At 40.2% G+C, this 24,569-nt stretch overlaps 1 protein-coding gene across 2 annotated transcripts in view; it reads right to left on the reverse strand.

Annotated features, from left to right (window-relative positions):
• Positions 1-2,751: 2,751 nt before the first annotated feature.
• The window catches only part of PDLIM4 (PDZ and LIM domain 4), a 61,342-nt gene continuing 39,524 nt past the window's right edge, over positions 2,752-24,569 (reverse strand). For both annotated transcript variants that reach the window (XM_028717991.2, XM_028717992.2), the window contains exons 4-7: positions 12,423-12,601; positions 10,684-10,841; positions 7,469-7,589; positions 2,752-6,433 (exon numbers count right to left, since the gene is read on the reverse strand). In XM_028717991.2, the coding sequence (XP_028573824.2) occupies positions 6,229-6,433; positions 7,469-7,589; positions 10,684-10,841; positions 12,423-12,601 (663 nt within the window). In that variant the 3' untranslated portion in view covers positions 2,752-6,228. The remainder of the gene's footprint in view (positions 6,434-7,468; positions 7,590-10,683; positions 10,842-12,422; positions 12,602-24,569) is intronic.

Here is a 24,569-nt window from a genome sequence, read left to right on the forward strand (position 1 = left end):
GGGAAAGTGTGGCTTGGTTTTGGAACACTTTGGTTTTGGAACAGACTTCCGGAACAGATTAAGTTTGAGAACCAAGGTACTACTGTACTGTGCTATGGACATGGCCTTTATGCCCATTTCCTTCCTGATCTTTCCCCATACATATGATTGAATGTAATATGGGCACTTGCCTGTTAACATCTGGATGAAGACCACTGGCGCATTCAGTGCTTCAGAACAGCTGCCTGCTGCAAAACCCTAACAGTTATTAAGAATCAGTTAATTGTGTTAAAAAGGTATATATACATTAGATAGTAAGCTGCACTATATATTCAGAATGTTTCAGGTCTGTTTACATGTTTTATTTGCTTTTCTATTATTCAAGAGGAATTCCTGTTATAGAAGTTAAATATGTGTTCAGAATCAAAGAAAAATAGATTAATAGTAGTGGCAAGGCCCAGGTGGACTGGAATGTATGTACCACATGCAGCATTCTTCAGTGTACAAATATAAAATTATATGATATACTGTTGAAAGATTGTTATGGCCTCTGCAGTTGTGATAAAGTTAATTGCCCATTCACAATTAATTTGATAGCCCAAAGGACTAGTAATACATTTAAAGCCTATTACGAACTGTCTCCCTAAAAACGCTTTGCTGCATTACTAAGCAGCCACTTAACAATAATAAAAAAGATTCTTTTTCAGTTGTGCTGGCAGAGGTTTGTAAAGCTGCATTCTCATTTTTGTAATTTGTGACAAGTTCAACACAGCACAAGAAAATACACCTAGAAAGAAGCCAGTTAGCTACAGGATGTTACTATGCAAGGCGGCTCTCTTGATGTGACTTGGGAAAATCTGGTGAGTTGTCAATTCATAAAAACACACACATAGCCAGGAGAAAAATGTGTGGAAATTCTGATTCCTAAAAGAACGTGTGTTCAGATGGGAGCCCAGGAATGTTTTGTTTCTTTGCCAGGGTTGTTATTTGTAAGAAGTCTGAAAAAGATCGCCAAAGAATACCTACACGAACAGGTTTTTGTGATTTATAATCTCTGGATGCAGGGGTAATGGAACCACTTATGAATTTCTAAGATGGGTACATATTTTAGTACTATTGTAACACATGTGAGGTAGACGGTGGAACCTACTGGGTGAAAAATGGCCTTAGAATTGGAGCTGAATAGGTAACAAAAGGGACTGGTCTGACATGTCAAAAATGTAGGTCTCACATTATATGAGAAAAAGCTGGTTGCGTGAGGCTTGTGACACATTCTCTGACTGAGATGTAGGTGGATTCGTTTGTTTACAAACTTCTACTATTTCCTATTTTCTGTTAAGTAACCATATGATTATTATTACACATGCATTAGATAGGGGCCTTTTAATCTTCATGTTCTCTTGCTGTAAATAGCTGAGTAATGAGAAAATAAGTACGATGAAAATGAGATATACGATTGGCGTTTGTAGCTTTTAAACAGATAATAAACATATGTAAGAAGGAGAAGGAGAAACAGGGTCTTCATAGTCCGAGCAAACATGGTGAAACATATGGTTGTGTCTTTTTATTGTATGGGACCATGCTGTGAATTCCTGAAAGAAAGAATTGTTTCAAGTGAGAGGAAGGGACTCAAGGTCTGGTGAAAGAGAAGCAGATTTGATTAAAAAGAAAACTGCATTTCTGTAAAAGATTATAGCAAGGCATATGGGTGGCAGGGCCTCCCATCAACTCCTGTAAAATCATGTTATTGCCATCGTAGGGAGAATGCCACAAGTCGATGTTGCTAAAAGTTTGCCAGAGGCAGTCACTCGATAGAATTCCAGGATTACAACTGAAGGCAAAGTCCTAGCTGTACGAATGAGAGCTTTGATATTATTGTCATGGGTTTGCAGGGGGGCAAGGATCGCCTAAAGTTCCTGGGTGCCAGACCTTAGATTTAAAATGCACGCTAAACAAGGAAATCACCTGGGGACAAGGGCCATCAATGGAGAATGGCCAGTCATTGACCCTCTGCCTGAGCTCTGGGTAAATAGCAAAGATGGGAAGGAGAGGTTACACAGGAAAAATGCATCCTTTTGAAATGTAGAGGTTGGGGAAGAAGGGAGTGGACTCCATGAGCTGCTGTGAAGGCAGAGCCATCTTGGCAGGCTGGGACAGAGGCATGGAGATGGAGGTCAGAGCAAGCTCCTCTTGAGATGTAATGCTCTGAACTCTCTCCAAAGTAGACCCACGGGTAAATATGGGTACAATAAAGTCTCCGCTGTGCCTTGATTTCCCATTTGAAACACAACCCTGGGTTAGTGCCTAGAACATGGGTAGGCAACCTAAGGCCCGGGGGCTGGATCTGGTCCAATCACCTTCTAAATCCGGCCTGCAGACAGTCCGGGAATCAGTGTGTTTTTACATGAGTAGAATGTGCCCTTTTATTTAAAATGCATCTCTGGGTTAGTTGTGGGGCATAGGAATTTGTTCTTTTCCCCCCTTCAAAATATAGTCCGGCCCCCCACAAGGTCTCAGGGACAGTGGACCGGCCCCCTGCTGAAGGTTTGCTGACCCCTGGCCTAGAAGCACCTGAAATCTTGCTGGAATCTCAGCAGAGATTGGGGGTGGCACGCAAGCTTTGTAACATTAATTTCAATGAATTTTCTGCAATATATTCTAGCTCCTACAATACAAGATTAATGAGCTTACTTTCTAATGGCAATGAGTGAAAGATGTAAAATAAACTTTAAGGACAGGTTTGCTTAGCCATATGAATGATCAGTTACCTCGTAAAGGGAATATACTGTGTATTTGTTATTGAAAAGAAATGTACATAACCAGTATGAAAAATCAGAGGTTCATAAGATGCATTTTCCAGTGCTAGTTAATATAGAAACCCACAAAAAAATAGCTTGGGTCCTTGAGGACCAACAATGTTAATAAACAAAATAAAAATGAATGTCCATGACTATCTCAAAGAAACATGTTTCTGTTAGCAACCAGTAAATAAAACATCAACAATATTTTTATGCTATTAATAAATGATAAACATTTATAATTTTTCAGTTCATTTGTACTGATACGGATCCATCATCATCAACAAAAAAACCCCAGACCAGCAAACTTAAACTTCATTGGTGGCAAAGCTGCCTTCAATGTGTTTACAAGAATTTCAAAGTAGAATTTCAAAGATCACCTGACGTTAGATTTGCTAGGACATAATGTGAAAATATTAATGGTTCCAATGCTTAGTAAAGCAGTTAGATTAATCAGTGTTGACCGACTAAAAAGGAATCACCAATTAATGGGTCAAAAGAATTTTAAAAACTGAAATAATTTTTAATAGAAGCACTGTATAACAACTGCAGATGACAAGTTTCACCATAAGAGGAGTCCCTTTTGGGAGAAAGAATGACTTCTTTGAAAATTATCCCTGTTGTGGCAGATGTATACATCATCCAAAGGCAATGACGGTATGCTTTTTTAGATCTAATATTTTGCATATACTGTACAACTTTGTGCATATATAATCAATCAATTAACGAATTGAACCTCATCTGTTTAATTAGCTAAGGTAACTGGGTAGAAAACACAGAACTGTATTCACTGTAAAGAGCAACGTGGATTAACTAACAGCACACAATTATTTTTTAGCTTGTTGCCACATTTTTTTCTCTTAATTAATTTATATCATACCTATTCACACAGAGCAGCGTGGATTCACACTTGTTCTTACTAGCAATGGTGTTTGTGAAATGGATAAGCAATACTGTTTCTAAGCAAGGTACACGTCTTTCCCTGTGGTGTAGGAGTTTATAGTTCCTAAAACAAATGGAACCATTCTGTTTGCACAAAACCTTAATTGCTTATTATATTTGTTAAAAATTTATACCTGCAGGCCACATAGCGGAACCCTTGGATAATAATGCTGTGAGTCTTGCCTTTCTCTACTCTGAGTTCTGTTGATGTTCTGCTGCCATAAATCTAGTATGGCAAACAGTGAACTTTCCCATCAATCCCATCTTGGGTGGGTGGGATTTAAGCGGTCCTGCTTGAATTTCTTATATGTCTGTGTTTTGAGAAAAGCCTATGCCCCCTCAAAGAGCCAAACAATATCGCTGATACAAAGCTTGATGAATCATTCTTTATATTTTTTGGTATTGCATGTGCCTAGCACTTAACTAGGAATTGGACTCATAGCATTACTTGTGCAGAGCCTTCCACTGAACAGAATATGCCAATGGTTTCATTAGAGATTTACATTTCTATGCCACCTTTCCTTCAAGGAGCTCAAGGTGCCCTGCATGGTTTACTCCATTCCCACTTTATCCTCATGACAACCCTATAAGGTCGGTTAGGCTGAGAGACTGCGACTGTCACATGGTCACAGAGCAAGCTGCATGGCTGAGTAGGGATTTTAATCCTGGCCTCCCAACTCTGAACCTCTACATCATACTGGATCCGCTTCCATAAAGTGACCGTATTGCCTAAGATGTAATGCATTCTGTCTTTTTTAAAAATGGTGTATAAGCTGTTGCCAAAATGCAGTTGAGGCTTAAACATTTAGACATAGAAAGTTTATTTCCTCCCCTTTACACTTAGGATTAGCAGTTTGGCTGCCCAGGGCAATCACTGTTTCGGAGAGCACAAGGGCCACTGAGCACTCCACCCTCATTTTCACATCTGGATTGTTTATACTTGAGTTCAGGAGTTGACTTCTGTAAGGTCTCGGTCATATCCTTCTATTCAAAAACTGCAGGGGTTCCCTCCCCCAATAGCTCTGTAATCAGGATTGGTGATGACATAATTCCTCTCAAGAAATGAACAATTTGTGTCTATCATGACAATTTCAAATGTAACAAATGAATAACAAATGTGCAATTGTTGTGCTACACAATGATTGTCTTGAAAGCTCCTAAATGTCTATGATATTTAGGTCTGATGCCTTGCCCTAAGAACAGAATCTGGAATGAATTATTTTTCTTTTCATCCTAGGCTGGATTTAGATGTTCTGCACATAGTGTTGACCAGGTCAACTTCATTGTGTCTGAAAGCAGTTTTAAGTAAAGTGTTTATGGCTGGCGTGTAAAGCCCTTTGTTCAAAGTTTTATTTAAAAAAAGAAAAAGAAAGAATAAATGCAGGTGCCTAGATGATTCAGTAACCAAGAATATCTGCAAAAGAAGCCATGCTTTCTCAAAGATGAGAGAGAGAAACCACATGTACAATATATATATGTGAAATCTTTCTTAAACATTTTTATGCAGGGCACAACAGTGGTTTACACAGTTATAGTTTGGTGTCACAATGGAAATTATATTAGGGTCCCCTTGATCTGGAAAGACCTGAGGAAACTTAATAGGGTCTCCAACCTCTTCATTACTGAATGTTAATGATTAGTCTTACATGTAATAAATAGTATTGTTTGGAAGTGGCAAGCAGGACATTACCTTTTATATATATATCTGTGTTCTTACGAGTCCTTTACCTGTTCATTCCCAAGTTTCTTGGTGAAACTCATGCAGCCAGCTTCATATTTAAAATTCTCATTACACGTGGCCTCAGTTTTCTATCACTCTGAAAGCCACAAAGCAATCTTTGTGGCATATCTCTATTACTGACAAAAGTAAATGTGATGCAATGCTTTAAAATGTAAAATGTCAATGTCATTTCTTAAAGTGCCTTCTTTTCATGGAGCTTTCTTTATATGCAGTCTTCTTTATATTTTATAATGAGACAGAGGCTGGATCTAGACACATCAAAGAAGCGTTTCAGTTTTAAAACGTAAATTTAAACAGGGAAAACAGATAGAGAAAAACTGGACTCCACGTCGCCACCTGGTGACACAATGTTATATCGCACATACAACGCATATAAATCGCTTTTTCTTTACCAGTTGAGCTGAGTCCAGAATAAAAGAAATACTGGTTTTATATGAAACAGTGTTTTAAAAAGCACCCATATTTACACAGGTTTTGGACTGGGGTATGATGGAAACTATGTGCAGTAAAAAATGAAACAAAACAGAACCCACCCAAACAGCAACACAGCAACCCAAAAGCAAGTGTCAAAAGGAGAGAGAAATCCTTTTCAGAGGCCTTTCAGCACTATCCCCTTGAGATCCCAAGTGCAAACCATTTTATCTCTGAAAAGACATTTTACTGAGACTTGAATAATCAGAGTTGATTACAGCCATGCTTTAAAACAGTGCCTGTGCCTGTGGGTGGGTGTGCCACCTCTTGACCTCTCCAGGAAATAAGAGTATCTATTTAGACAAGTTCAACTTTAGCATTGGGATAAACAGCAACCACATCATATCCTTCTGGCGGCTTAACCCTTTCCTTGGCATGCATTTCACAGTACAGCTGTTCCTCAATGAAGAAGTAGCCCCTTTGCTTCAAGTTGAGGCCGCAGTCATCACACATGAAACATTCTGGATGGTAGAGCTTGTCACGGGCTTTCACTATTGTGCCACTGTCGCAGGAAAGAAGATAAGATTAGAATGCAAACATTTCAAACGATTACTATTCATTTCAGGTTTTATTAGTGGCTTGCCTTTTATGGGTCCCATAGAAGGGACTGTATAGACAAATCTCTTCCCTTTCCTCCATAAGCAACACAGTACATTGTTTCTCCTGAATTGTATAACCTGCCTTAAAGGGATCTGGTGCAGAATATATATATTCCCACCCTTGTAATTGTATTTCAGCCAGGCACTCTTCTTTTCTTTTGCAAAATCTATGGGGCTTTGCTGCACACAGTGCAGTGCCGTATAAATAGGAGCTGTTCCATTCTGAATGCCGTAGAATAAAATGCTGTGTGTGAAGCACTGCCAGACATGTAAGCGGGCAGGACAGTTCTTTCTTGTCTGGAGCTTCCATGTGCACTTTGGAGCAACCAAGTGGCTTTGGATCAAGAGAATAACCTTGATTAATATTAAAAGCTCTTTGTAACATGCAGCACAAATGCCATGTTAGATGTGTACGTCTCCCCCCCCTTCAAGTAACATTGCCTTATGGAATTACATTATAACAAGATTTTACAGTTAAGCAGGTGGTGTGTTCCTTATTTAGCTTTACCAAAAAGTACCGTACTTTTCCGTATATAAGACACCCCTATTTTGGGGGACTCAAAATATAGAAAATGCAGGGAGATTGCCCAGAGTTCTTGAGCTTCTTATGGGTGGGGGGAATTGCTGAAAATCACTCACCTCCCTGAACAACGCTTCCTATCGCACGTGATGCAAAAAACACCAAACGTTCGACCGCTAGCCACCAACAGCAGCTCATCAATCCAAGCCCATGTTGCAGCCATCAATCACTCACACAGCCACCGCTGACAATCTCCTGCTTGCAGCAGCAATCATTCCCCTGTTCCAACACGGCACTACCCATGTATAAGAAGACCCCAATTTTTACACATTAATTCAACTTTAACCCCCCCCGTCTTATACATGGAAAAGTACGGTATATTAAACACCAAGGCTCTTGGGGAGATTCATGTACTTACACAATTCCATTGCCACATCTGGTGCACTCGGGGAGCATCTGTAAGCCAGGCATGGCTCCACCCAATTTGGATACTGGAGATTTAACATGTCTTGGACTCGTCAGCCTGTCATGTTTTTCACCTGCCAAGAATTTAAGACAGCGTTTTTGGAGTTATCTGTTTAAGGGATGTGGAATGTTGCTAACACACAAGCTTCTCAACTGAAGGGGTGATTTATGCTTAAACTCTGACAAAGGATGCACTCCACGGTATCATTACCTGGAAGTAAATTTTCTTGGAATCAGTGAGATTTATTTCTGAGTGAACATGGTTAGGACGGGGCTGTAAGTGCTCTGATCCTAGTAGTGTTAGGTAAGCAGGCTCCATATGCTAACAACAGTACTTGAAAAAATGAAATGATGGAATGACCATAAGAATAATAAAAAGGCATGCAAACACATGAGCTCTGATTTAAATGGATAAACCAGAGATTGACCTTTTAATGGGAAGCATGCCAAGGAAAAAGAACGAGAGCTGGTACAAAAGAGGCACATACATGAAACCATAGAAGAACCATAGAAGAACAAAAGACATTGTCTAACTTAGTAAGATTTTGATATATGCTCAACCCCATGGAAAAAAGCTTAAAACCTTTTGCTGTGCAAGGGGGGGGGGGAAGCCCAGCAATAACACTGCTAAAGTGCACTTTTACTACTTGAGAGATTTATTTGTTTTATTGAATGTCATGACTCAGGAAGACCTTTAAGAGTCTGTAACAAAAGTAAGGCAGCATGTTAGACGCTGGCTCTTTTCTTGGCGTTCGGTTTTGCTTCATATGTGTTCAAAAACAACCAGAAAAAGGGAAGCAATGAAATCTTTATGTACAAAGGGGTATGTTGGCAAGCTATTAATGCATCCTGTAATGTTCATGTATATATTCACACAAGTGCATATATTTGGAAATTCACAGCAGTGCTTTTTTAAAAAAGGAATTTTCACTGGTAGGGAATAAACTCAAAATAGGACACTTACATTAAACTTTCATTCGAAAATGAAATAATGAAGCAGCACTATGATACCTGCATTGTAACATCTCTTCATGACTATTAGCCATGCAACTCCCTTCATGACTATTAGCCGTGCAGACTAGGACTGATGGGACTCCAACATCTGCCACACGATCCCTTCTGCCTCCTTTTTTGAAGTAAATTCACTCAACTAATTTGCTTTAGGTGACTATAGCTTCTCGATACATTTACTGCAAAGGTTCCCAGAAGCTCTAGTCAATGATAAAGGCTTCAAAATGGCAGGCAATTTACAGAGCACTTAGTGAAAAGTCTCCTCACCAGCTTAGGGAGTGAGGAAGGAGTTTAAAAGTAATGCTGAACTTTGCTGCATTCATGGCTGTTTTTCTCCTTTGTTTCTGCATGCCCAAGCTTCTCGCCCCCAAATTTATGTCCCTCAACTTCTCAACTAGGCAGCTACAAAACTCTGCAAAAAGTGATCGAACAACCCCAAACATTCTTTTCTCTGCTTTGTGGTTTGAGGGCTCATCTTTCACGGCTGAGGGGCACCTACCGAGGTAACTGTTATGTTGCCTTACAAATCCTGTCTGATTCCCTGCAGGAAACATTTCTTATTAGAGACACAGTGTGTTGCTGCTCATTAAAGAAAAGAAAGAAAAGACCCTAGAGCTCCTGGGGGAGAAAAATAACATTCTAAGGAGTTTCTTAACTTCTTTGGGACTGCGCATAGGTACTTCATAAGTGGCTTTGTATCAGAGAGGTTAGACGAATGGAAGATTTAGTTTTAAAGCAACAGAAATGGAAATCCATGTAAGAAAATTGATAAATTAAAACTGAATCATTTAAGTACGAACAATGCATGGGGTGTCATCATTCCAGAAAGCGTCCCTTCAATCATGTTTATAAAGCAGATGGAACCCTCTCCCAAGGGAGACTTGGCTGTCCTGCACATTGGTTTCATTCAGGTGTCAGCTAAAAACTCATTTATTTATGCAGACCTTCAGAACATAGTGGCTCTATTTGCCTATTTTATCAATGACTGTTGCATTGCATTTTAATATTTTATTTGTGACAGTAACAGTGTTGCATTTGTTGAATTATTGATACTGTTAGTTGCCCTGGGGTTTTTTGTGAGAGTAATTCTCTCTCTCTCTCTCTCTCCCCCATAAAAATTTTAAAATCTTCTTTTTAATCAGTTCAGCACAATTTGAAACTGCTTGTAGGACTTGTAAGACACATTCAGAAGTACACTGGCAGTATAGAAAGGGCAACAGAAGAGCAAAGTCTGAAATATGTGTCTGATCACATTCACCTTTTCTTTCCTTGTCTCTCTCCTCCATCCCATTTGCTTTTAGCTGTGCCCCAAACAAAGAGCAGCCATGGAATCTTAGCCACTTAATAGTAGTAGTAGTAGTAGTAGTAGTAGTAAAATATTATTTGTACCCCACCCATCTGGCTGGGTTTCCCCAGCCACTCTGGGTGGCTTACAGCACATAAAAATTGTAAAATATTAGCCATTAAAAATTTCCTGATACAGGGTTGCCTTCATATGTCTTCTAAAAGTCAGATAGTTGTTTATTTCTTAGACATGTGATGCGAGGGTGTTCCACAGAGAGGGTGCCACCACCAAGAAGGTCCTCTGCCTGGTTCCTTGTAACCTTACTTCTAGCAGGGAGGGAACTGCCAGAAGGCCCTCGGAGCTGGACCTCAGTGTTCAGGCTGAATGATGGAGGTGCAGACACTCCTTCAGATATACTGGGCTGAGGCCATTTAGGGCTTTAAAGGTCAGCACCAACACTTTGAATTGTGCTCGGAAACGTACTGGGAGCCAGTGAAGATCATTTAGGACCGGTGTTATATGGTCCCGGCAGCTACTCCCAGTCACCAGTCTAGTTGCCACATTCTGGAATAGTTGTAGTTTCCAAGTCACCTTCAAAGGTAGCCCCACATAGAGCGCATTGCAGTAGTCCAAGTGAGAGATAACTAGAGCATGCACCACTCTGGCAAGACAGTCTGCGGGTAGATAGGTTCTCAGCCTGCCTATCAGATGGAGCTGGTAGACAGCTGCCCTGGACAGCTGCCCATGTGCCAGGCTGTGCACCTGGTCCTTCATGGGCACAATTACTCCTTGTAAGCACCTTTGAAATTTAAAATAAAGTACGGGGGGGATATTAAACAATTTTTTTGAAATGAACATGTCGTGTTCCTTACCATTTTCCCCTGCTTCCAACATGCCTTGCAGATATCGGAAAGATCCTGACTGCTTGGGTTCTGAAACTGGTCTTTCATAATCTTGCAGCATTTTGTACACATCTGAGTCCATGTCAATTCCATTTCTGCTTCTTGGTAGGGACCTCAAAGGGTCAGCACTATTTAAATACAAAATGAAGGTCAAAGGATTGTTGTACACTAGAGAAATAAAATCAGTTCTTTAGGGGGGGGGGAGTTAATTCCTTGTGAACTGTGAGGGGTTATTTAAACAAAATTTTCTAGTGTTTCTTGCATCACAAGGCAACAGCACAAGGCAACAGGTCACCCATAAGCAAACCCTATGCTTATTTTAATGGGGATTTAGTTAACAATGCTTCCTTTTCCTGAACTAGCTTTTTATTAATGTAGAGATCATTGTAGAGACTATGAAGGGCAAACTTTGTAGCCATACACTACGTGCCCCTGTGCAGTGGGGCTTGAGTGACCTGTGAACATACACACCACAGACAGGCCAGCTGCTGCTATTCATTGTGAATTACTATGCCACACATGGATCTTTTTTTAATGCATTAAATTAAATTACTGAAGAACCTGGAAGCCACCCAACCATTGAAAAATATCTGGCAGTTAGGGCATTATATGTTTTTTTGCCAAACATGGTCTCAAGGGTACTTTTTAAAAAATCTTAAAATACTTCCTTGTAGCACATTTCCTCCTGGATTAGTCCACATTTTCTAATGTACCCATAATATATATTTATTAAAAAGCCTCAAGATTTAAACAATGCTAAAATACTAGGGGTGGGATTCACGTAACCTCTCCTTCCCCTCCAGGCCCCCTGAAATTGGCTTGTGTGGGTCGGGAGAACTCCCAGAACTGCGTGCAGGGGGGGGGGGTCATTCCAATGTATGTGTTCTGCCATCTATGAACAGCTTCCTGTGCTCATTCTTAAAATGTACAAAGCAGCCTTAGGGCAAATTTGCTTTGAAGGCCACTAAACATGAGATTTAGCACTTTTATTGGCAATCCTACTTTATGATGATTCCTTAGTGCTCACATTTGTCTTTTCCAGTGTGAACTTCATCTATTTGTCCCTACACAGCTTTTTTTTTTTTTTTTAAATTAACTTCCATTTTAACAGTATGTTCTAGCAAATTCAACAAGCTGTTTTCTTCAAATGAAGTAGGTATGTTTTTGCATGAATGGGTCCCTTTTGTGGCAGTGTTTTGGTCCTAATAATTTGGTATATTTATTTTGTGCAGTGGTACCTCGGGTAAAGTACTTAATTCGTTCCGGAGGTCCGTTCTTAACCTGAAACTGTTCTTAACCTGAAGCACCACTTTAGCTAATGGGGCCTCCTGCTGCTGCCGCGCCGCCAGAGCACGATTTCTGTTCTCATCCTGAAGCAAAGTTCTTAACCTGAAGCACTATTTCTGGGTTAGCGGAGTCTGTAACCTGAAGTGTATGTAACCTAAAGTGTATGTAACCTGAGGTACTACTGTATAAGTATGTCAGCCTCTTTGTTGCTTCACAGGACCAGTGCGAGGAGCTGGGATACTGAGGCAGCTTTTCAGTTGAAGCAAACAGAAGCTTTGGGGTGGCTGCATGCAATTTTCATTGAAAGAATAGTCCAAGAGAAGGGATTAACCTCCCTCCTGCCACGGTGAAGCCCCCTCCCTACCCACAGCAGCTATTCATAAAAATAATCTCCATCACCATGTCTTGTTTGACTCTCATACCTGTGGGGAGATGTGATTTGCAGACTACTCATCTGTGATGGTAAACTGGAATCTGCATTGTTGTTTGTATATAGCCGCGTGGGGTTATTGTACTGCACGTTCGATATCTGTTTGTTGTCTGTTGGACTTCCTCCAGGCGAAAATGTTGCTGGTCTTCTATTTGGAACAGGTCCATTATCCTAAACAGGGAAAGAAGCAGAGGTTTTGTAACACTAGTTGTCATTGCCAATATTAAGCAACCTCTTCTGCTAAATGCCACGCCTGTCTGCAACAGTAGTTTGTGCGTAGAGCCTCTCAACTGCTAACAATACTGCTTTAGTATTATGCAGCCTGCTATTGGTAGATAAAGAATTTACAGAGAGAAAAGAGGAGGAAATAAATGTTTGTTGCATTTTGTAGCTCTTGTGGAATGACTGCTGCTGTTTTTGTTGAGGTATTGCATTTAGTTAGGCTTTGGCCGCAATACTCAAGTTTTAACAGCAAGTTTGTATCTGAAGAAGTGTCTTGGTCCTTGATTAATGTGAGCAGACCTATGTGGGATTAGCTGAGCTTCATAAACACTGGGAAGCCAACACAAGCCATTGTTGATGTGGGACATTAAGTTATGTATATGAGAGACAATTTTATCTTACTATATTTTGAGGAAACATTGTGTTCTTGAACAGTGCTAGCTAGTGCCTGTCAGATTTTATGGGTGGAGTGTAGAGAAATTCTTCAACTCATCACTCCCATTCTAACATACCTCCCCCTTGAATGTCCCAATTCCCTCTCTTCCTTCTACTCAACTCAGTTTCAGAGGCCAGCTCTCCACACCCATCCCTCTGCACCAACTTCTAAGGCCTGTTAATACATCGAAGAAAAAATACTACAAGCAAAAGATAAACAGCAAAAGGGATAACAGAGCGGGCACCACTTCTGGGTGTTTATGGTTGCAATCAGAACTTAGAATACAAGCTTAAAAAATACTTCGTTAACGATAGCTCATTAAACAGAGTGGCTGTGTTTTCAGCCATTCTTGAAAAGTACACAATCAGGACCAGTGCGAGGAGCTGGGATACTGAGGCACTTTTTCAAGGCCCGCACCCCAACAAGGAACCCACTGCAGACTCCCAGAGCCTCCTGACTCTCCTTCTCTTCCTTGCTGTTGCTACTTGTTGACCTGGTCTCTCCCAGTGTAAGTGGTGAAAAGCAGGAGGAGGAGCCAGCATTAGGATTGCCCTTTTCACCAGAGCAGTGCTGCTAACTGGGGTCAGAGGGAGAGGGAATGTAGGGCAATGGTGGTGACAGAGGCAAGGAGGTGGCTCTATTCATGTTAGGGGTGGTGGTGGTCACTGATAGCATCATGCCCAAAGGAACCCAACACTGCACAATAATAGGACAGACATGGTTACAGAAAACTGCTGAATTATTATATTTTTTACAGCTGATGTACATACAGCATTTCCTCACACTAAAACTAACCTGACAAACCTCCATACCTTCTTGATGGAATAAAGAAACCCCAAAATTGATCCTCATCCATTTTTACATTTTCATTTGCCTCCCAACCACACAGCTTATTCTTTCAATGAGATATTACTTTTTTAAAAACCTTGCAATGACATTAAACTAAAATAAATTGTGTTGTAAATAATCCAGAGAGTCACATTCTCTGTGGTTTCCTTTAATTCTAGGCATTTTGTAAACCACCAAGTATTAAACAAAAGGAGTTTTGAATACACACTGAATAACTACAAAACTATAATTATTACCTCTATTTTTTTTCCAGAAGGCATAAAACTTCACTGATATGCATAAGGATGCTAAGATCAGTGCTTTTTTTCTGGGGGGATGCAGGGCGGACGCATACCCCTAAACATTTTGTGAATCTTTGTACTTTTGTCCATTTACTGTATTTCCCCCAATTTGAACTATAAAATGGTGATTTTCTTGAGTCAAAATGAACATACCCCTAAACATTATTATTATTATTAGAAAAAAAGCACTGGCTAAGATTATTTTGGAGTTTTGCTCAAATATGCTACACTGTGCAATTAAAAACAACATTTATCTGTAAAGAAATACCAGGTCTTTTAATACACCTTTACAAGGGATGACTTCACCAGTTGTGGGCTTTTTTTGTGGCCAGACAACAGCAAATCAGGATCATTTGAACATGAAAAACAACCCTTTAAACTTTGTGTCACTTCCAATCCCTGAGTCCTACTATAAATAGCAAAGGAGCATTTCATCTCAGCAGGTATGGGTAGCAATTTCACATAATTCCCTATTTCAGGACTGGGGCACCTGTGGTCTTACAGATGTTGTGGGACTCAAAATTCTATCAGCTCCAGCCAGTGGTCAGGGATGATGGGAGTGATCATTCAACATCTGGAAGGCCCCTGGTTCCCCTGCCCTATTTGATGCCTCAAAATATCTATTCTCTCTTGTAAAAGTAGCACAGTGTGGTATCACACAATTCCTCTGTTTCTTGAAGCGTACTCTGCTCGTTGTGAAACTATGAAAAAGGAAGCATACCCTAAAAGAGATTAGAAGCACCTTTCTTGTACATTGGTTTGGGGCTCAGCTGAAAGAGCTTTGTCTGCCACAGAGACCTTCAGGACCAACAGCAGCAAGCAAAGGGAAGTATTATCATTGCCATCTCTTTAAATAAGTTATTTAAAGACAATGTGCAGCTTGTGAAGTCACAAACCACTGAATACATAACAGTTTGTATGGTTTAATGATTTGTTATTACGTTTATTGATCTTATGTGAGCCTCTCTGGGAGCCTTGTTGGCTGAAGAGCAGGATTTATTACTTTCAGAGTTCAAGATTAATAAATTAATTTTGTTCCCACTACCAAAAAGCCATCATAAGCAATCACATAAAAGGTCTTAGTTTTACTACCACTGTATGCTCAACGGTACTAACTTTGTAGAAAGGTGGTGGGAAGAGCAATTATGAGAACTGGTTTATGAGAACTGATATGATTTCATATTTATCTGCCAGACTTGGAGCTATTGGTTTCAATATCAACTTTTGTTGTCCCTTCCATTGGAAGTGTCCAGTTTCTTCATGTTTTCTCCCCCATGTGTTCCAGCTTCCAAACCCATTGAGATTTTCCCACTCCCTGTGGCTCTCTTTCGACTTAACTTTGTCTGCATATGTTTCCTGTTCTTTGCCCCTGTAATATAGCAGAGGAGCAGGGAAGGCGAATGGAAAGAGGCAGAAAATATGGCTTTTGGTCATGCCTAAATACAAAGCTTTGTACAAGAAAGACCAACTCAGAAATCTATGTTTTTAAAATGTTTGGGATATCACGTTTGGTACATGGCAATTTGCCTAGGAGTCTAGACTGGTTAGCCCTTACCCCTCATTATATTGGATACCAAAGTAGACTTCATGAGTCTCTTTTATGATTCATTTTGTCTTCACTGACCATTATAAACTAGATTTATTCCCCCAGAAGAAAACCTTTCTTATGTTTTATCGTATTTCCTGCTGAGTCATGTCAACTAGTACGCAGCACTTTTATAACTGTAATAGCTTTGCCAGATACTTGGCTTCACAAGTGAAAGTTAACATTTCTTGACTACACAGCCAAAATTCAGCATCTTTGTTTCAGGTTTTTCTTTGCCATCATCATAAGCAAAAACCCTTTTGGAGAGAGTCCCCGATAATCCAAGGTTTGGGATTAATTTAACTTTGAAATAAATTTATTTAATTGTATTAGTATTAGTAAGTTGTTTTTAATTGTTTTTAATGCTGTCACACACCCTTGGACCTTAACGGTGAAGGATGGGCAATAAATAAATAGCAGGCACTTGATAATAAGAAAACAATGGCGTTCAAAATATCCAGGGAACCATGTTTCAGAAATGCGATGCCCTGCAGGTTTTCTTATCCATGACTTTTGCCTATTCTCCTTCCTGACTTCCTTCTTGGATTGTGGTCCCTTTGCCCCCACAATTTCTGATGAAGTAGCTGCAACATATTGGGACATATTCTTCTCTTGCTTTAAAAGTTTAAAATTACAGACATTTCCTCAGTCTGGAGACTAACTGATCTGACTTGTATAAAATTTCTGGTGCATTTTCCTTTTCCCTTTCCTTTTTTAAAAAAGGAGTTAGTGCCTCGATTTGTTTTTATGCTTTTGAGAAGAAACTTAGCAATGCCATTCTTCAAATTAAAATTAATCTTTTTGCACACAGAGAGGTCAACCCACCACACCCTGCTAGAGAAATGTGTGTGTTTGTCACACACAGGAGTGCTGAGGAGCTCAGGTAATACACTTTCCAGGAACAATAATACAGTGGTACCTCGGGTTAAGTACTTAATTCGTTTCGGAGGTCCATTCTTAACCTGAAACTGTTCTTAACCTGAAGCACCACTTTAGCTAATGGGGCCTCCTGCTGCCGCCGCACCGCCAGAGCATAATTTCTGTTCTCATCCTGAAGCAAAGTTCTTAACCCGAGGTACTATTTCTGGGTTAGCGGAGTCTGTAACCTGAAGCGTATGTAGCCTGAAGCGTATGTATCCTGAGGTACCACTGTACTTGAGCAGTACCTTACATATGTATTACTGCTGTGGTAAATGCAAGCTATATTCAGGAGATCTACTAAGGCCTTGTTCACATTTAAACTCAAAAGGGATGGACATCTTATAACACACACATATTTAATGAAGCTACTGAATGCTTCATTCACACATGGGAACTGTTCCTCTTAAAAGGATTAATATGTCACGGTATTGGCTGTTTGCTTTCAGGATCCAAGTTGCCATGCCAGTCGCCCTCTGACCTGGTGGAGCTATTGCTGAATGCCAAGCCTGTCTGCAATAAATCAAAATTCATTGAAAAATTTTTAATGATAAAGAGGTGGACTTGGTGTTCCACACAGAGACCTGGGCTAGTGGGGGAGTTAATCTGACCCCCACTGTTGCCCTTGGGGTACTCATTACAGCATCAGCATGGCCCAGAGGGCTGGGGCAGGGGAAGAGTTGCGGTTGTCCATAAGCATTTGATCACCCTTTCTAGGAGGCACGTTTGCCTTGGATATGGGTCAGAGGTTCTGTGTCTCTGGTTAATACCATCTCTGAATGACACCAAAGGACCTGTGACCTGCCTGAAGTTCTTCTCTGCAGTTGGGTCCCACCTAGTTGGGGAAAGGCTGGCACCCAATTTCTCCACCTGTCAGTGTCATATGAATATCTTCCTCTCCCGTCAGACATGAAGCGGAAAGTCTGCACCGGGACAAATGTGTGAGATACTGGCAGTTTTATCTCTCTATGAATGAATGAAAATAAAATGGTAGTTATCTGTACTAAAAGGTAAACTTACTGCAGAATCAGTTGTGGTTTAGAATGCAATGTTCCTGAAGTAGTGAAGTTTCCCGTATGAATGCAACAATGTTATTGTTATTTCATAGTGTTTCAAATGAATTAAATGAACACTACTAGCTCTCATGTTTCATCGCTAGCTCTAGGCTAACCTTTTACATATCATTTTTGTCTCCCCATTGTTTGAGAAACAGTCACATACTTCTTTACCTCCGGAGGTATAAACTACTCTGTGTAGGAAGACAAACAAAGACACTGAGAATGTTTATAGGAAAATGGATTCCTCCACATCAGCTTATGGGTAGATTGTGCCAGTTTTCCAAACTAACTGTTCCAGAGCAACCAAAACTTTTTTAAAAAAAGAAATCACTTTTACCACTGCTGTTTACAGCTCAAGTACCACATATTGTATAGTCATTGTTTTCTCCTTAAGCAACATTTAAACTTGTTCACAGTTTTCTTTTTTAAGATACATGCGGTGATTTATTACTCACCATATAAGTTTGCATTTGGGTGATAAAACTTGTGTATCCTGGAGGTGTTTTGTTTTTTTAAAAAAAGTTTTGTTAAAAGTTATAGAAAGCAGGGACTACCAAAAATGTGCATCTACTCTTTTTGGCTGTGCACAAAGTACAGTGGTACTTTGGGTTACATACGCTTCAGGTTACATACGCTTCAGGTTACAGACTCTGCTAACCCAGAAATAGTACCTTGGGTTAAGAACTTTGCTTCAGGATGAGAACAGAAATCATGCGGCAGCGACGCAGCAGCAGCAGCAGCAGCAGCAGGAGGCCCTATTAGCTAAAGTGGTGCTTCAGGTTAAGAACAGTTTCAGGTTAAGAACGGACCTCTGGAACGAATTAAGTACATAACCAGAGGTTCCACTGTATATGCATTTTATAGTAATAGCAACACTAGCAGCAAGCAGGTACTGTACTTGTATCAGAGGCTGACTTAAGTGCTGTCTCTGGAGAGGTACTGTATTGCCTGGTGCATTCAAAGCTACTGGATTTCCTTCCAATAAATCCATTCATTAAGGTCTATGTTCGGCACATTTTACACATGTTCAGCAGCATCTTACTTGAAACTGTGGTAGGCTTCCAAAAAGGGGGGGGGGGGAGGCTCACGATTACTTGGCCTCATTTCTGTTTGAACTGAAAAAGGCTTTGGGTGTATACATGCAATTTCCTTTCCTATTAGAGTTAGTGAGGTCATCCGACATCATATTACAAAAACCTTCAGGAAAGAAAGAAAACAATGAATCAATTGTTTCCAATCAATCAACTTTAATGCAGGGGATGTTTCAAAAGGTTCAAAAATATGGGTGAAAGCAAGAAGCCTCTTCTTTGTGGCTTTGGGCAGCAATTCTATGCTCACTTACATTTAGCTGGACTTAGGCCATTTCCAGACAGTCACTATTTGTGGGTATGATTCAATTGCATACCAGCAAATTTAGGATGCACCACTAAAGTGAATTTGGTGCTTTTGCACAACGAACGAATAAAAACAACAAACCATAAAGGGACAGGAAGCTGTACTGGAATGTATGGGATAGCAACAATATCAAGCAATGTTCAGTAACCTCCCTGCAAACAAATCAGAATGAATGCTCAACAAACAGCAATGCTGTATAAACTATACACAAAGTTTTGTGTAAATGAGTCAGAATGAATGTTCAATTATCTGAAAAGGCTATTCATTCTGTGCTGACATGCATAGGATTGAGCTACACCAGTAAAACCTTTAATTCTGCAGAAGTAATTTGCGAGTGAAAGAGAATATACTAAATATATATGTGTATTTATATTGCATATAAACAAATAAATAGTTCAAGACTACTTCTTAGTAGTCTTTCAGCAGCAGTTTCTGCAGGTGTATATAATGTCAACTGAAAAGCCATTTATTGTGTTGATTACTCGTTAAAAGGTCAGCTGAATCAAACCAGTTTAGCTAGTAAATGTAAGAGCAAACAAAGGCTTTGGAAGCTTCTTTCAGTAATCTAGCACATATGAGATGAGTTAACCACATATAAAAGGCAAATCAGATTATACAGGAGGTGGCTCGGAGTTCTGCTCTGTTCAGTGTTTATAGTCATGGAATCTCCCTCCTCTCTCAACTCCCCACCCCAACACGAAGAAACACACCCTCTGAAAAGCACACAGATCCAGCCAAAATGGCATTTCTGGAGAGTCAGTCTCTCATTCTGTGTGGTATCTCGTGCGCAGACATTCACAAAAAGAACAACTATAAGGGCAGCTGTGTCTCCCAGAATTTTTAGAATCTAAAGCTTGAATAATGTGTATTCAAAATGTGTTTTTGCAGATGATCAATGGAAAAATCAAATAACCAGAAAGGAACTTTGGCTCTAGTAGCAGCATTTAGTCTCAAGAATTTTATTTGTTAACATAAAGCTTTCTCAAATGGTGGCTCAACAAAAAAAATACCTCATTTCTGAAGCAAATGGAAAGTCTCAAATGAAGAGACAAATAGTGTTGCTGTACAAGTGCTCAGAATGGTATTATTTTACTTTTCAGAGAGAGGACATATTTTTATGTTCTGAATTTTAAAATTAGCCACAGACACAGTTGAACTTTACTATTACTATTGTACTATTTTGTAAGTATTCAACTTCAGCACTCTGCTTAGGTGCCTAGTGCTGTTCACTCATAGCATCTTCATATTCATCCATTTCAGCAGAAGGGATAGGCCAAGTAATAGAGAAATATACCAAAATAATTAAGTGGGGCAGGAGAGGGTTAAAATGTCCAATGAGAGAATATAATCTGGCTCTTATTACATTCTGAAACACATATCCAAGAGGAATGTGTGTTCGGCTTTTTATTAGAATATTTAAGGTTTTACAATGACCTCTGACCTAGTTGAATGAATGAAGCAAATATATATTTAATAATCCCTATGATTCCTAATTAACATATGAAATCCAATCTTTAAGCAAAGCATTTGCACCAAGCGGAGCAGTTTTAATATTAATATCTGGGTCCCATAATTAGGGGGGGGTGTCATCAGCAAGGAATTTGGAAAAGGAGTACAAAAGTATTCTCTCATACACATTTTGGGAATGGAGTATTTGTCATGTTTTATAGACTTATTTATGTGGAATCAACACAAATATAAAACACATTAAGGTTTAAAAATATCTGACATCAAGAGCCTGAGACCGAAAGACTGTCTGCCTAGGGGGAATCCTGATGGATTCAAAATTTCAAAAGATCTTAAGTCAGGGATTTGCATTTGAAATCCTTTTCTTGGCAATCAGAGCTACGTTGTCTTCCTAGTTAAATTACTAACAATGAGATGTGGAGGGTGCCAGCATTGTGTCTCACCATGTTCATGAACTATTTCGGTGCTATTTGGCATGTGTTCTCCTTGCTTGGAAGGCTTTTTAATCAGATAATTTTTTCTAAAATATTTGGAATAAGTAGCACTTTGCTTTTTTGCCCTCCTAAATCTCTATCAGTACACATATAGCTAGCAGATGAGATAGTCTTTTGAAGGTCTTGTCTGTTACTTCTTTCATAGAGCTTACACTTCCCTGCTACCCGCCCCCCACCCACCCCCTTCTTTGGCAGGTCAAGCCATCCTCAATGGGACTAGGGGTCATTGGATTGGAAGAACTTAACCTGGGGCCCAGCTGGTTCCTGCCTGTCAGGGCAGAAGATGTGGGTTGGGGGTGGTTGTTTTCCATCCATTTTTGCTGCAGCAGCTCACGTGTCATGTCCCTCGGGATCCTGCATGTCCAAAGCTTCCAGTGCCCTCCAAAGGCCCATTCTGGACTTTCTGCTATCTGCCACTGGTGGGAGGACCTTTGGCAGTCGCTTGCTTGGGTGGAGATGAGGTCTGATGAGGATCCAAACTTAGCTACTTGGTGGTGTGACTATGCCATTGTAGACCTTGCACAAATGGTGTGGACATTACATTCTTTTTGCCCACTGATCCACCTGCATTCTTGCTTTAAGCATCGGCCTCCATTCTACCTTCCCTTGAGTTCCCTGTCAGCTATAACTCATCCTGTGGCCATGTTGCTAACGTGTGTCTTAAGCAGACATTATACCAAGGCTGGAGAACCTCCAAACTTAGTCTGCTTGGCCGCCCCATTTTGCCAGCAAGGCCATGTTTGGCAAGCCATGCCTGTTCATCATACAGGCAGATAAGGACCGGGCTTCAAAGGAACATGCAGGACCTCCTGATCATAAATTGAGTGCCCAGTTGTTTCTTTGCTGTAGCAAGACATGTTCCCACCACCCATCAGCGAATGGAAACTGCTTCTCCCTCCCAGGGTTGCTTCTTCAACCTCTGGTTTTGAGCAATTTTGAATAGCGGTACTTGAAATCAGCTCCAAAACCCTAGCTCATAAAGACTTAGTGCAATTTAATTCTCCTGCAGGGAATTAACTGTGTATATTCTGTTCAGGAAAAATAAGTCCTTATAAGAGACAAAACTTGGGAAAGGAAACTACGATGATGTGAGCAGGGACTGAAATGATATACACTCCCCCATGCTTCTGCACTGATGAATTGAAACCTAACAAGCTTTCCCTCAGGCACACACAAAACGAAAAATGCCCCCAAATTGCAGCAATGTTTGATTTCTAAAACAGAAAGGAAAGAGTAACCAAGAGAAAAGCCATTTCTATATGGTTTAGAGAACTTTTTCTTCTTGCCTTTTGAAATAAATGTGCTTCAGCTGTAGGATTTTTCAAAAGGAAATAAATCCAAAACAGCTGAAATGTAAAAAGGTAAAAAGCAACTGTACCCAGAAGGCAAAGCTTAAACCGAGTTGTTCTAAAACTTAATCTTCTAATACAGAGACTGTTCTGAAGTCTTGACTTTCTCTCTACATCAAGGGTAGGGAACCTGTGGGCCCTCCAAATGTTGCTGGACTACCATCACCCCGACCTTTGCCCATGGCAGCTAGGGCTGGTGGGAGTTAGAATCCAGCATTCAGATTCTTATTTTTTATGTTCGAGTAGGATCAGTGTAATATCATTTTCCTTTACCCTATCATACTTCTTTACTATATGCTACTGTGCATATTCAAGTGCAATATAACAAATCCAGTAATACAAAATGAAGCTTGGCTTCCTTCTCCCACCTATACTTCCTATCAGACTTCAACATTCTATTCTAAAGGTAATGATAGCCATAAACTTTAAAAGAGGATTAAATCAATTCATGGAGGATGAGGCTCATAGCTGTCAACGTTTCCCTTTTTTTAAAGGGAAATTCCCTTATTCCGAATAGGATTCCTCACAAGAAAAGGGAAAAGTTGACAACTATGATGAGGCTATCTATGGTTATTAGTCATGGTGGCGGTGCACTGTCACCAGTAGTAGAGGCAGTGTGCTTCTGAATACCAGCTGGTAGCAAACACAGGTCGGGAGAAAAACAAAAATTTAATGGCCTGGCCATCAGTGAACATTACTCCATCAGAATTGTTTAGCTGTTCCCAGCCTAAGGAATTCTGAAAAGAAAAAGAAAATTGATGGCCTGAACATCTGAAAAGGTTCAGTTTTTCCATATGACAGCGTATAGGAGAAAAAAATGTTCACAGACCATCTAAAAATATTATTGTTAAAATAAGCTGATGGGGTTAGGAAGAATGCTGTTATACCAGCCCTGCCATTAGGCAGAGTGAGGCAACCGATTTTTCATGAAATTGCTACTTATTTTATTTATTATTATTGTGCTTCTGCTGCCAGGGAAAGGGAAAAAACACTCCTGGGATGTTTAGGCTCCGGTGTTAAAATAACTTGATTTGCCTTGGCAACTCTGCACCTTGAGTTTTGTGGGGGTAGGAAGCAATTTACCAATCTGCCTCAGGCAGCAAAATGTATTGGGCTATTGGAGGTGGGGGGGGACATGGAAAACTGAACTGCTCCAGATATATCCACATCAAAACATTCATAGCTGAAAGAGCTTCAAAATACATTTAAAGGACCTTGAACGGCAAAGCCAGATGCATCAGGCTTACATTTTGTAATAAGAATATATAAACAGAGTGAGTTAAGTCCTGGCTGAAGAATTTGATTTGGGATGCTGGGATTTCCCTGTTTAGGCTGGTGTGAAAGTTATGAAATACATATTTCAATGATCTGTGGTTTCACCCATGAAACTGAAATCTGCAATGCAATCCTTATGTCAGTTGTTCAGCAGCTTGATTATAACAAAAGTGGTTTCTGCATACTTGCATGTTAGCAGAATATTAGCAGGTCAAGTAAAAGTTTGAGAGGAAGCTGTGTCAGGAGATCAGTCTTCATATACATCATGAAAGTGGAAGCATAATGAAACTAGCTAATCTCAGTCCCCCCCCCCCAAAAGATGCTGTGCTTTACATAAATAAGGACTGTCTTCACTTTTGCTTAAGTCGAGATACTGCCTGTTCTGATAATTACGTTCACCATGTGATGGTCAGGGAACAGTTCAACCCATGCTGATTTCATCCTTGTTCAGCTTGTGGCAAGGCAGCCACATGCACACTGCCGCCCTGCATGGAACGGAGCATGAGTTGGCCCTCGGCCTGCCAGCACAAGCGTAATGAAATATGTGTGGTGGCATGACAAAAGCTGATCTGGATTGAATTCAGCATCTTGCAAACACATGTATGCAATTGTCTTGTCATGGGTAGGTGAAACTGGAATTCCACTGGTGCTGAGCTCCCCCTCCCCATCATTTCCATATGCTGAAATGGTCGTGGCAACACAGTATGCCCATATATTTTCAATAACTTTGAAGCTGCTACAATGTATGAAACATCTGGGTGTGAATTGTGTGTGATAAATCAGTCTTATTTTGAATGGACTTTCTGGTAG

The sequence above is a fragment of the Podarcis muralis genome, chromosome 2, assembly GCF_964188315.1.
Source record: "Podarcis muralis chromosome 2, rPodMur119.hap1.1, whole genome shotgun sequence".
NCBI lineage: Eukaryota > Metazoa > Chordata > Lepidosauria > Squamata > Lacertidae > Podarcis > Podarcis muralis.